Here is a 13,781-nt window from a genome sequence, read left to right as displayed (position 1 = left end):
CGATTCTGTGTGCTTGAGATGGTTAGAGATCGTTCCCGGCGCCAGAATAGCAGTTTTCATTTTTCCCCGTTGACTTATAATGGTGAGGTCACGAAAATGACCTGACCTCATATGACCTTTAGGAAAAATCCGAGATATACAAGTTGTGAGACTCATAATGGATACTAGATCCTGCAAGTTTCATTTCCCTGTGACATCTCCTCTGGCAGTGAGGGCGTTGCGAAGTTGCGACATCTGAAGACCGTGCAGAGGTTCACTTATGACGTCATAGGTCAGTGACCTGACCTGACCCAAAAATACGGTTGGTGTCAAAAGCTCCGGCTTGAATCAAAGGTCAGGTATGCCAAGTTTCAGCTCTCTATCGCCAGCGTGTTCGGAGCTATCGCGAAAAAAAAAAACTATGGGGGGCGGGCCCCCCTCGGCCGGCTAGGGTTAATGCACCCCCTCCTAAGGTTTTTTTTCTTGCGAATAACTTGCGTACAAAGTGGCCGATTGCGACCAAACTTTCAATGCCCTCGCATTGATCAATTTGACACATACCTACCCTGAAAATTTCATGACCCTGACCCAAATGACCTTTGACCTGTGACCTACTTTCCGAGACCATGTTTGGCCGGAATCGCGATTCGACGTATGTCGGCTCGCATTAGCCGCGCGTTTGCAAGCTTTTCGTGGTTTCAAACGTTGAAATATGTGATTTGATGTTGCTCTCATGCATAAGGGTGGATGCCAAGGTCACCTGAAGGTCAGGTCAGGTCATTGACCTTTGGTAACTTCGGCTCACTTTTTCGAGTTTTACTTGTTTCTAGGCTAGTGTTTTGAGCTGAATTCGAATTTAGCATTCATTTGAACATTTACGAATTAGTTTTGGTGCCTTCGTAACATGTTACGAAGCTATCAAAGGCGGTTGACACGTACTACGAATATCCGTCACGACCCCTACTGGTTGACCTGACCTGACCTGACCCGACCTGGTCTAAATGCTTTAAGACATGATCTGTGACCAAAACTAACACGAAATTTGTGATCAGAGCCCCGAAAACCCCCATAGCAGCCATACTTTACGACTTTCTAAAAAGTTCCCGATTTTCCCGATTTTTGGGTCATTGACCTGACCTGGAAGGTCAACCGATGACCCAGGAACTTAAAATTGGGTATCATCGGAATCGTCTCGTGACGGACAACACGCTCGTTTTTTTCTGCGAAGCACTAGCTCGATCAGGGGCCAAACGCGAGGGGGGGGGGGTGTACTTACCAATCCCCCCTTGCACCGTCGAAGGACGCAAAATGGCCTGTGCCGGCGAGGGTTAATGATAAACATGAACATGAACATGAAATTAAACCATGAAATTGAAATTGAAAGTGACCTAGAGTCAAGGTCATGACCTAACCATGGAAAGAAGATGCTGCACATAACCGATGCTTAGGTATGAAAAATTGTACACTAGGTGCTTACTAGTGAAATCACTTACAGAAAATCAGGATAACGTTTACTAAAACAATGCTTTGGCGTTAAATATGACGTATGTCTGAAAATGGCGGGGCTATATTTTTGCCATCGATCTACAGATGTAATGAAGTTGACCCTCCTTAGGTCACTTAGAGCTATCTAAAAACAAGGGAAGAAGATTTTCAATGCACCCTTGTCCCTTATCATTGACAAAAAAAAAAAAAACAAGGAAGCCCACGCTTCGTTGGTGTATAATTTGGGCTTGTTTGTCTTGAAGTAAAATCCCTTATCATTACCTGGTGACGTGACATCGAACACCCCGGGTCGCTTTTACATGTGCGAAAAATAAGTATGTCATAAGTTGAACACACAAAAAAAAAAAACGGTAGCGTAGCGCTGGTGTAGCGCCCTCATGATAAAGTTCACCCAACACTTCTCGCGAGTCAAACGAGGCTCATCATGATTGAATAAGGAGTTAGCATTTTCAACAGGATTTGGAGAATGGTTGGGGATTGTTACGATAACGAATGCTTGCACTTATCACTGATTTCACCATTCTTTTTTTCAGATAGTGCCCTGTATCAAGGCCGATGTCAACGTTCCATGCGCTTCTGGGAATGTGAATAGGCTTGTTTGGGCAGTGACACGGCTTGCAGCCGTGACTAGGCAGCGGTAACTACGAAGAGACAACAATTACCGACCCGTCTACACGATATCACAATGCACCGGTGGAGAATAGCAGGTGAGACCCGGTGGTAATCGACCTTTTATCGAATGCTTGTGGCTAACGTGTGTGGCTTTTTTTGACCCTCGCCCATATTGGTGTTTTGCCAGCCGCGAACGTATAAGGGGAGAGGGGGGTCCGTTGGACCCCCTCCTTGCCGTTTCGCCCCTGATCGAGCTAGAGCTTCGCGGAAAAACGAGCGTGTTGCCCGTGACGAGAGGAAGCCGATAGTACCTAATTTTAAGGCCTTAGGTCATTGGTTGACCCTCCAGGTCAGGTCAATGACCCAAAAGTCGGGAAAATCGGGACCTGTAAGACCGTCGTAAAGTGTGGCTGCTATTGTTTTTTTTTTTCGGGGTGCTGATCACGAATATCATGCAAGTTTTGATCAGAGATGATGTCTTCATGCATTTAGGCCAGGTCAGGTCAGGTCAACCAGTAGGGGTCCTGCACTCCTGCCGAGTAGGTATTCGTAATAGGCGTCAACCGCCTCTGACAGCTTTGTAACGAAAGCACCAAAACTATTTCGTTAAATGTTCAACTGGTTGCTAAATTCGAATTCAGCTCTGAAAACTAGCCTAGAAACATGTACGTACAACTCAAAAAGTGAATCGAAGTCACCAAAGGTCAATGAACTGGCCTGACCTTCATGTGACCCTGACACCCACCCTTATGCATGGGACCAGCATCATATCAAATGTTTGAGCGCTTGAAACCACGAAAAGACTGCAAACGCGCGGCTAATGCGGGCCGACATTCGCCGAATCGCGATTCCGGCCAAACATGGCCTCGAGAAATGGGTCACAGGTCAAAGGTCATTTGGGTCAGGGTCATGAAATTTTTAGAGTAGGTGTAAAAATTATTACCGCGAGGGTACTGAAAACTTCGCCGCAATCGGCCGCTTTTTACGCGAGTTATTCGCAAAAAACGAAGGGGGTCCGTTCGACCCTCCCCCCTTATACGGGCGAGGGTTAACTTACCCAAATCTAGATGACTTTTTATCTAAATCTACGAGTATAGCTCCTACACGGCTTTGACGTTTTATTGCGTCAACCTCAGATAGCGGCTGGAAAAGTAAATGAATTGCACCAGAGAACGGTAATGCGATAAAAAAGTTAAATTAATCACGTAAAAGCAATTATAGAAAGTGCATTGCAGCTCATACATCTAGGCATGAATTTCACGATTACTCTCCTGAATCATGGCACACTATCTCTGAATGGCGAATAGTTATTTTATGGGCATCAATTTCTGCTTGGGCTTTCTCTAAAACAATAGCAAACCGCGAAGTAACAAAATGAGATTTGAGTAAGACGAGGCGCAGCAATCAGACCCCATTACTATAAAATACAATCTAGCCAGTGGCTGAAAAAAAAAAAACTATCCAAATAAAGCAGCCGACTGTTTTTCCGCGGTGATTATGAAGAAAGATGCAGTGCTTAACCCAGTTTTGTTCTCCGTTTCCAGCAGCCGTGGCGCTGGCCTGCGCTGCCGTCTGCCTGGGTGACGATACTACCGAACCAAGCATAAGCCCTTCGCCAGCCACAGCCGGAACCATGACGACACCAGAGTCGCCGAACTCCGGGTCCACGGTCGCTGCCAGTGCCGGACCTACGGCCGCCTCTACAGCTGCCAGCGCCGCCAGCGCCGCCTCTGACCCAGGGGGCAGCACGGCCGCGGCCGACCCGGCCACCTCGGCCTCCTCCGCGTCACCGCCGGCGACGGATGACGTCAGCGCGTCGACACCGACAGCAGCCGACGGTGACGGCGCGTCGACCGCGGCGGAGCCGTCTGCGGAGGGCGAGGCGGCGGTGGAGGTGACGACGACGGCGGCAACTGAGACGACAGAGGCTCCGAGCCCGGCGGCGGCCGTCGACAGCTCGGCGGAGACGGAGACGACCGAGACCGCCACAGAGTCAACAGAGGGCTCAGCAGCCACTACAGCGGCGTCAACTGCTGCAGAGACAGCCACGACGGCATCTCCAGCTGCCCAGACCTCTGCTGAAACGGTCCCGGAGGCAACGGAGTCTCAAGCGTCTGGGTCACCGCCCGCAGCGTCCACTGACGGACCATCGGAGCCTGAGACCACCATAGCCGCAGAAACGACGGCCACCACAGCAGCTGATGAGACCTCAGCGGCCACAGAGGCCCCTGTGGTGACCACCACACCCCCACCAGCGCCTACCACCCAGCCATCGACTGCAGCACCGACCGCAGCTGGGGACACATCTCCAGCGGTCTCCCCAGCTGGGACGCGGCCGCCGAGCCCCGGGCCGGCTGGTGTCAGCAGTGCGGGGACAGAGCCGACAGCTGCCTCCCCGGCCGTCAGCACCGAGCACCCGGCTAATGTGACAGCCAGTGAGCGGACCAGTGAACGGACCACGGCCACACCGCCCGTGGAGACCTACGGCTACCCGAGGGTAAGCGGCGCCTCTGTGTCCGATCCCATCTAATCCCCGGTCCGCTGGAGTCATCAATCAGGCTGGGGATAAAACGGCACCGCCAGGCATCAGACGTCTGCCTTGGACCGTCCTCCCCGATTCGCCATAGACCGTCTCCGGACCCTCCCTCCCCTCCCCTCCCTCCCCTCCCCTCCCGACGCTCCCCTCCGATCCTCCTGGCGGGCACCTCTCCGCTTTCCCTGACCCTCCCCGAGCCCCTCTGATCCTCCCAGCGCCTCCGCACACTGGGCCGGGGGTCCGGAAAAGTGCTAGAAATTATTTGTGATTGAGTCGTTGATCTCAGTGACAAGCAAACATGCTAAAAACGAAGTGGGGCTGCTTAACCCTCGCCGGACCTATTGTCGGACCCCCCACCCCCTCGGCCGGCCGAGGGGGGAGGGTTCGTACTTCGTACGACCCCTTTTTGCCGTTTCGCCCCTAATGGAGCTAGAGCCTCGCAGAAAAAACAAGCGTGTGCGCCGTTTCAAGGCGGAACGATTGATACCCGATTTTAAGGTCCCAGGTCAACCGGTAACCTCTGAGGTGAAGTCAAAAAGCCCAAGGTAGGGTTTGGTTTTTGGCAAATAATTTCGCAAAAAAATGGCCGCAGAGCAGCGATTTTGGCACCATCGTGTTCGCCTGGCTCAGGCGCGTCGAATGGTATGCTTTTTGTTCGGGTGAGGTCAACTTAACCCTCGCACGACCAGGCCATTTCTCATAACACGAACGACCAGGGGGGGGGGGGGGGGTTGTTACGAGTCGTAACACGACCCCCCCCCTGGTGTTTCGAAACGGAAGGTCGTAGAGCTTAGCGGAAAAACCAACGGATTGCTCTCAACGAGATCTCGCGATTGGTGGTATATTTTTGGTCCTAGGTCAACATTTGACCTACTTATGACCGGTCAAAGGTCAAATTTTCCGAAAAAATCAAACTTTTTCAACTTTCCGCGGCGATTGCGGCAAAACGGTGGGAGATATCGACTTGAAACCTTAACTATCGTGTTTCTTGATCAATTCTCTATCGTTTGGTATGTATTTCGTTTCCCTAGCTCTAAAAATGGCGCGTTGGGAGCGCCGGAAGTCGGCAAGGTCACAGTCGGCGGCAGAAATTCGAAATATCAAAATTTAAATTTTTGAAATCTGATTGTATTTTTGGATTTGGGAGGTCCATTTGCTCCCTATAGAAGCTAATATTGCTGCATATTCCCATTGAGGTGACAAGAATTAGCAAAATAGTGGTTCGGGCGCTTTTCAAAAATAGTACCGGACGCTGTTCCTCTTGTGACGTCATAGCTCCGTGACCTGACCTGACCCGGTCAATTTTCTTGCACCACACGATAGCCAATGCTTGCCCCAACATGCATGGGAAGTTTCATCATGATCCATCAAACAATGTGGGTATCACCGGCAGAAAACCTAGGGATTCGGCGCACACGTTTGGTAACTGTCGGCCGGAGGCTGTATGTACCTCTTATGACGTCATAACTCCGTGACCTGACATGACCCGATCAATTTTTTTTTGGCAAAAGATGCGCAAAGGTTGCCCCAGAGGGTATTGAAAATTTCAGCCCGCTACGACAAGCCGTTTAGCGTGCACTTCGAAAAAACCTCAGGGGGGGTTGATACAACCCCCCCCCCCCCCTAGGCGTTCTAGGGTTAAGGTATTGACCTCGAGTCAAGGTCAGTTCAGAGCCCATCAGGCCACGAACTTAATCGAAGGAGGTCGTATCGCATATCATTCGATTCGGGAGGTCTTCCCGAGTCCATTGGTGGCTTTCCCGAGTCGCTGGCTCAATTTGATCGTGAGTTATTGACGAGAAACTCATATGACCGGTGTGACGTCATAAATGACGTCACGGAAGGTCAACAATGCAAAAGTAAAGCATCGGATCTTGCAAGGAGTGCACGAAATCACGATTCCGTGTGCTTGAGATAGTTTGAAATCACTCCATGCGCAAAAACAACAGTTTCCTTATTTCCCCATTCACTTTTAATGGCGAGGTCACGTGACCTCGAAGAGTAGCAGGCATTAGCGAAAATTGCGAGTAGGGCACGACAGAAAGATGATTGGTGGTTTGTATGGCATGGCCATTTTTAGCGGCTCGAAATAACATTTCTCAAAAAGTCTAACTAAAGAGCAAGTTGTTGTTGATTATCACTGACTTGTGTTTAGGGGTTAATAATGACTGAATTTTTTAGTTTGGCCCAGAAATGTTGACAGCATTGTGTGCGTTGATCAATTCGGAGCTCAGGGACATATATTTTATTTGGATTATAAGCGTTTGTTTTTCACAACTTCCAGCGTTTTAACCCGCGCCCCACTGGGGTCTGCGTATAACACGCCCTACTGGGGGGGGGGGGCTATTCATAGCCCCCCCTCCTAACTCCGAAACTACTGGGCCGATCGTCAAAATTCAAACGGCATCTGATAGCCCCGGAAAAACTGTCGAGCGAAACCTAATTTCATTGACCTCGAGGTCACCGATGACGTCACAGGTCAGGTCAAAGTAAAAATTATTAGCATTTTGGCTTCTTCACGTTTTGGGCCCTGGCCGCCGTCTTACAAGTCAGATCAGGCTCATTTTTGGTTCACACACTCGTGAACAGATGCTCTAGATACTCTGAGGGTACCAAACTTGTACTTTGATTTTCAGGTCAAGGTCAGGTCATCACAGGTCACGAAAATATGATATCATCCGTCGGTCACGTGACACATGTTTTATGGTCCATTTAGGTCAGAGATTTCGAATTTGATGTCGTTTGTGTCATTTGAGGTCATTTTGAGCCAAATTTAGCTCAGGTCAGGTCACTTTCAGGTCAAAAAAGGTCAAATTTTGAAGTTAAAATTTTTCAACAAAAAAGGTGTCTATTGGATGCAGTTTGAGCTCAGGAACACGATGGTGCTATTTATATTGGCGTACGATGGCAAATTCATGCTGAAAAATTGATTTGAAAAATTAATAATTGTTAATTTTTTGCAATAATGCGTATAACTTGGCCATTTTTGAAGATATTTAGCTAAAACTTGCTAGAGTTAGTCATAATAATGCGTTCTATGACATATATTCCGGTTTTTACGAAAAGTCAAAATTTTTTTGAAAAAAAAAATGTAAAAATATAAATTTTGAGTTTTATTATATAAAATTTTCTAAATTTTCAAAATTTCGAAAATCCGAGATAGCAGTTTGATAGTGCAGTCTATTTTGAGTCCTCTCATGTAAAGGAATTGGATCTAGCTTAAAAACTGAGCTCTTGGGAGCGATTGCCGTGGTTCAATGTTTTGCTTCGAAATCGGCCGAACATGACGTCACTCTGACGTCATTTCCGGCCGACCTATGGTAGGTACGAAGTTCAAATTTTGACACAAGGTGTCAAATTGATGCAGCCGAAGGTACTGAAAGTTTGGCGTCGATACGTCAAGCGGTTTGGAAGTTATTGCAGAAAAACGGGAGGGGGGCTATAAATAGCCCCCCCCCCCCCCCAGTGGGGCGCGGGTTAAAGAGCGCCGGGCCTTCAGTAGAGCGGCGAGGTGACAATTGCCCCTACATCATGTGGTTTACTGGCGCATACCTCGAAAAGTAGCAGGGAAAAGCAGCAAAGCACCTATATGGAACAAAAGATGAGTAATCAGAGGCTAGTATAAAATGTTCATTTTTAGCCGCTCGAAATAACGTTTTTATAAAAGTCTAATTAAAAAATTGGATATGATTTTAAATTACGTCTTGCAGCTGCTTGCAAACAGCTAGCTTATCTTGCAGAAAAGCGATGCAATATGTCAGAATGATGTTGGCACAGTGAACAACAGTGCCCTGAACTAGTCTGACAGGAAATTTCGTTCAAAACGACGATTGGTCAACTAATAAATTACCACTAAAGTTCATCATTAAAATCGGTAAATGTGGTGGCCTATAGAGAGCCTAAATTGTCTTGTGTTTGGTGACAACTGACGACCTCAATTTTGACCTTAGGGCAAAACTAGCATCGGAATCGTATTCTTCGATCAATTTGGGATTAAATGATACCTATTTTGTTCATATTGCGGACAGTCAGTTTGGGGGAATTTCTAGCGCTTTTTCAGGCTGCCGGCCTACAGTGCTCCGTGGCGCTGCATGATGAATTCCATCCCCGCCTCCACTCCCCCGAACCTCTCCGACCCTCCCGGTGCCTCTCAGGCTCTCCGTTCCTCCCCACCCCCACTTCCCTAAATCACTCCGACCCTCCCGGTGCCCCCTCCCCTGACTCCCGTCCCTCCCGCACTTGGTCGGTAGCGTCTCAGCCTGCCCCCTCTCCTCCCCCTCCCCCGGTCATCCTTTCAGATGAGTTCCGGGTGGACCCGTCCCGGCACCGGGCTGTTAATCTGGCCACGCTGACGGGAATGTTCAGTGAAATGGCTTGTTTTTCATTAGCGGTACCCCGATCTGTGTGCCGCCCTCAGGAATGTTAGGCCCCCGCCATCTGAGGGTCTTGTCGCAGTGACTTCCTGCCCAGGCCCGACTGGTGATTTTAGAAACGGCCTCAGATAGAATTTACGTTTCTTGTTGATTTTGTTTGATATGAAGTTTAGGTATGTGCTACATCTGGTCCTGGTAACCCTGCGAATAACTGTATTTAGGTAGGTATTAAAGCATTGCAATGACGTTTAAGAAAGAAGCATGTTATTATCGGTAGGGGCATTATCATCGAAACTATTAAATGATTTCGGTAACTGCTTCGGTCCAGAGACTCCCAAATCGGTCCCCATAAGCGTGACGCGATACTGCTCGAACCGAGCACGTTTAGATGCCTCCTACGAGTCATCTCTGTCATTACCTGTTTCCGATAAAATGCTTATCCTACTAAATGAAAAAAGGTTTACCATGCCACAAGGCGGTCATTTTTTTTGCCGACAGACACTGTCATCGACAGCATCAAAATCAGCTCTCACAGTCCACTCAATTCTACAATCTACAGTCTCGTCTGACTGTCTATCTATCCATCCGTCCGTCCGTCCGTCCGTCTGTCCGTATGTACTTACATACGTCCGTCTGTCAGTTTATTTGTCCGTACGTCCGGCTGTTCGTCTGTCCGTCTGTATGTCCGTCCGCCCTTCCGTCTGTCCCCCTGCTCGTCCGTCCATGGCAGTTCGTCTGTCCGTCCGGGCGTTCTGCTAACTTTTGTTTGTTCTCTCTGAATGTGTATCCGTCTATTTGTTCGTTTTTTCGAATTATCTTTTGTCGTTTATTCTGTTAATGCTTTTCTTACTGTGAATCTGTCTGTCGGCCATCGTCGGGACTCAGGAGGTTTAGCTGCGGTGACTGCCCGCCTGAGCCACGGGGCAGCGGTGCGCCGAGCCAATCTGAGACTCCCGGCTCCCACCCACCACCGTCGCTCTGTTCCGCGCTGGTCTGAGGCCCAGCACTAGAAGCGTCGGTGTTACTTGCTGGCTGGCAGCGCCACCGTGGGACTCCCTCTGCCTCAGTCTGAGATTCCCTCTGCCTGAGTCTGAGACTCCCACCCCATCACCGGCGCTCTCTGCGCCGCGCCGCGCCGGTCTGAAGCGCCGGCCACCGCCCACGGCGCTGGCCGGCGGCGCCGGCGGTCATTGCCATGACCGTGAAGTGTGAGCGGACCGAACGGGATCGCGATGCGGCGGCGGCCGCTCTGGCCTGGCGGGACCACCTGGCACTGGGGCTGTCTGGGAGACTGCGACAGACCGTGGACAAAAAAATGGCTGTGGCAGACAGCTGCGACAGTCGGCGGATAAAAGACGGTCGACAAGAGACGACTGAACACACAATGAACAAAAGACATGACAAACAGACAAACCAGAGACGAAGAAAGCAAAAGATAAGATAAAGCACATAAAAACGAAAATTCAGACCGAGCTTTATATGTGGCAGCATAATTGAAAGCCAATATGAGTGAATGCATGCGCATGCATGCACACACATACATGCACAATACATGCACAGTTCCTTGGCGCGTTGAAGCACACTAACCGTACCGGCGACTGGTTGACAGAGTATGATGGCGGATGAGATGACTCGTCCTGAGACTGAGGGCGTCGTCACCATGGTGCTGCTGCCGCGCCGGATCAGCTTCCTGGCCTGGATGGGGGTGAAGGAGAGCCTGCTGAGGTCGACCATCCTCAACATCACCAGAGACAGCGTGAGCCACGAACGGGGCAAATATTTGCCATTCCAGATGCGTAAATTAATTAAACATTTACTTCAAGGGTCAATATAAAAATGCTACAGAGGTATCGTGTCATCATCGGGATACTGGTTTAATAATTAAAATGATTTGTTCATAAAAGCCTCGATGCGCCTAAGTTTAATTCAATAATTATGTTTCGTGATGGAATGAAAATGCATTTGAGCGGCATGAATTTCCGCCTATATGTTAGTGCACAAAATCTGACCATAACATTGACATAAATCCGTCGTTTTAAGCGCTAGTAACTCGTAAGTCGTATTTCCTTCATTATTTCAGGTTTCCAACGACACGGAGCTGGAGTGGGTTTACGTGTCGCCTTCTCCTGTCTACCGTCCGCCGCACATACTGCTCCACTTCCTGATCGTATGGCGGGGCGATCGGCCAGCACTGAGCACCGTTACACCGACCGGCGGCCCTGCCAGCACCTCAGCGGCCGGCTCCGCGCCGCCGGCCACCGCGACTCCGCTGACCTCTGACCCGGCGCCGACCCCGGCGACCTCTGACCCCTCACCGACACCCGCGGCGCGCCGGCGGCGGCGGCGGGCGGCCAGCGCCGACAGGGAGGGGGCCATACCCGCCTGGATGCTGGCCGAAATGATCGCGGACAACGCCGAGGAGATCGGAGACATGGTAGGTTATAACCGCAGGTTGTTGAAATAGAGAAGGGCTATTCGTTAGAGTTGTGTTCTTCTATTGGAGACGGGTAGCAGACGGGTGGCTGAAATGGGGACGGGCTCCCGAAATGTGTTATAAGCTAGGAAATACACCAAAAATATCGATCGTTAAATCAAACATTCGATGAAAGTCCGTTACTTTCGTGCTCATGAACACCTAGTTTAGGACAACCTGCGTTCATTTATGGTTTTATTCATTTGCTTTTAGTCTGCTAGCCTTTTCTGGACTTGCCCCGTGTTGATGGTTGAATTGAAGCCCCCTCCCCCCGGCCTTGGTGACCTATCTCCGCTGACATTGCTGCGCTCTCTCGCCAGGTGTCTGCGGACGTGGAGTCGACCTCGGCCGGCCTGGGCCCGCCCTCGTCCTCCTGCTCCCAGGAGGAGGGCCTGCTGGGCAGCAGTGGTCAGGTGATGGTGATCCTGGCCGCCGCCGCCGCCTGCTGTCTGTGCCTGGCGTGCGGCGCGCTCGTCTACGTGCGCCTGGTGCGCGACTCGGGCCACTGGGAGCCGCAGCCCGCCTACCACGAAGGGGTCAGTGGCTCCAACATTGTGCTCTATGACCGCAGCGCGCTCAAATGCGAGACCTGCCACTCGCCCTACATCTCGCCGCGCTTTATGTACAGAACCTGAGGCGCCGGCTGATCAGGCTCAGTGCACCTGTCTGGCTCAGCATTCTGCATAATTTTGTATCGGGTTTACCTTGCATCAGCATAATATTTTAAACAACAGCGCATTTATCGTAATTGTCCTAAGATCGTCATAACACTCGTACAATGTTATGACATTTTATTGCTATTGTTTGCTAAGCCAATTGTGTATTTCGGCGGGTAAGTCTAGTCACATTTTCTTACAATGGCTTGCACTAAACTGATGTAAATTATCTAAATACACCGTTGACTGGTCGGCCTGTGTTTGTCTCGCGCTGCCGAGTGTCTGACCCGCGCTACTGGGGCGGCCCTCTGCCAGGAGCGGGTCGGAGGGCTGGACCTGCACTCGGACACCGACTGCAAGAAGGGCGAGGAGCCGCCGGACGGCACCGGAGCCGAGGTGGTGCCGCTCACCGACGTATCCAGAACGCCGACCGGCTCTCAGCGCGGCGACGCCAGGGTCTGACGGCTGCCCGGGGTGTTACGACGACCCGGGGTTCTGTCGGCTGCTCAGGGTCTACACGGGGTTTACTTGGGGTTCTGACGGCTGCCCAGGGTCTGCCCGGCGTCTGACGGCTGTTCGGGGGCCTGTCCGTGTCTACCTGAGTCTGGCCGGGGTCTCTCGGAGGTCTGCCGAGGTCTGCCCGGGGTCTGACGGCTATTCGAGGTCTGCTCGGGGTCTGCCCGGGGCCTTCCCGGGAAGTGGCGCCTGTTCGGAGGCGACACCGGGGTGTGACGATTCGCTCTGGAGTCGTTTTGGTCTGGCATAGTGCGACGATGATAAAAGCGTCACGATCTGACCGAACATGGATGATTCTGGTGCGTGGAGAATGTGACAGAAATATCATGATTTTAAAAGAAGAGTGACAGACAGAGCTATGTTTTGTGCTACACAAAAGGCGTCAGTTCTCAGTTGGACGCGGCGGCACAGGTAGAGCTTGGGTCTAAAAGTGTGGAATAAAGAAGACGCCGGAATCCATCGGGAACAGAGACGACGCCAGAATCTGGTGAGACACCTCGACGGTGGAAGCCCATGCCAATTAGTCACGGTGTGCTGCTCTTATTGTCGTAGTGGAGACAGCTGAGACAAAGGGGATTGGAAACCTGGATTGGCTCGCACTGTGTGATGCTCGAGGCAGATAGCAAAGTACTTCGAACCAGATACAGAACAATAAAACAGTTTGCATGCGAGAGTCGTGACTAGAAATAGCAGGAGGAACGCGTTCATCAGTGATGTAATGCGAAACATAGGCATAAGTTGGGCATAAGGTATCTTCTAGTGTGCATTGACACTAGTTCTTCCTCGCAAGACAGTTCCAATGCTTATAATTTAGCATTTAGGCACTCAAATCGCGCCACAATAGCGATTTGCGACAGTTGCAAATGTGCTTGGATCAAAGTAGTAGTGCTATGAGACAGTCTGTGGTGCCACTTTAGAGCTTATGCTATTTACTGGAATTTTTTTTTATAAGGTGCGTGTTCATTGACTGATAGTATTACATATAAGTCCGTATGCGTGTCCTTATTTCTTTTGCTTTTAGATTCGCAGTTTGTTGTCGAGCGTCAATTATTTTGTGTCGCACAACTCAGTGCCCACTTTATCTAGGCACTTGTTGGGTCGTAAATTGAATAAATATGAAAATGAGCTAA

General features: G+C 50.3%; 1 protein-coding gene across 2 annotated transcripts; it reads left to right on the top strand.

Annotated features, from left to right (window-relative positions):
• The first annotated feature begins 2,005 nt into the window (after window positions 1-2,005).
• LOC122366442 (mucin-19-like) lies at window positions 2,006-13,781 on the top strand. Of its 2 annotated transcripts, none has more exons than XM_043338691.1 (6): window positions 2,006-2,192; window positions 3,642-4,594; window positions 10,616-10,762; window positions 11,087-11,440; window positions 11,800-12,015; window positions 12,451-13,781. In XM_043338691.1, the coding sequence occupies exons 1-6, from the start codon at window positions 2,171-2,173 to the stop codon at window positions 12,595-12,597; spliced, it is 1,839 nt and encodes a 612-aa protein (XP_043194626.1). In that variant the 5' UTR covers window positions 2,006-2,170; the 3' UTR covers window positions 12,598-13,781. The 2 variants fall into 2 exon arrangements, with proteins under 2 accessions (XP_043194626.1, XP_043194627.1); XM_043338692.1 differs by having other exon boundaries at window positions 3,645-4,594; window positions 12,451-13,775.

The sequence above is a fragment of the Amphibalanus amphitrite genome, unplaced genomic scaffold (assembly GCF_019059575.1).
Source record: "Amphibalanus amphitrite isolate SeventyFive unplaced genomic scaffold, NRLGWU_Aamphi_draft 000806F_arrow, whole genome shotgun sequence".
NCBI lineage: Eukaryota > Metazoa > Arthropoda > Thecostraca > Balanomorpha > Balanidae > Amphibalanus > Amphibalanus amphitrite.
Note: the sequence above shows the minus strand (reverse complement) of the source record. Positions and strands in the feature narration are given on the sequence as shown.

What these genes read in the sequence shown, in the direction of transcription:
- LOC122366442 (XM_043338691.1), top strand. Translation starts at nt 2,171, where the DNA reads ATGCACCGGTGGAGAATAGCAG. An exon ending in TCAACATCACCAGAGACAGC is followed by an intron (nt 10,763 to 11,086) that starts GTGAGCCACGAA and finishes TCATTATTTCAG; the next exon opens with GTTTCCAACGACACGGAGCT. An exon ending in CCGAGGAGATCGGAGACATG is followed by an intron (nt 11,441 to 11,799) that starts GTAGGTTATAAC and finishes CTCTCTCGCCAG; the next exon opens with GTGTCTGCGGACGTGGAGTC.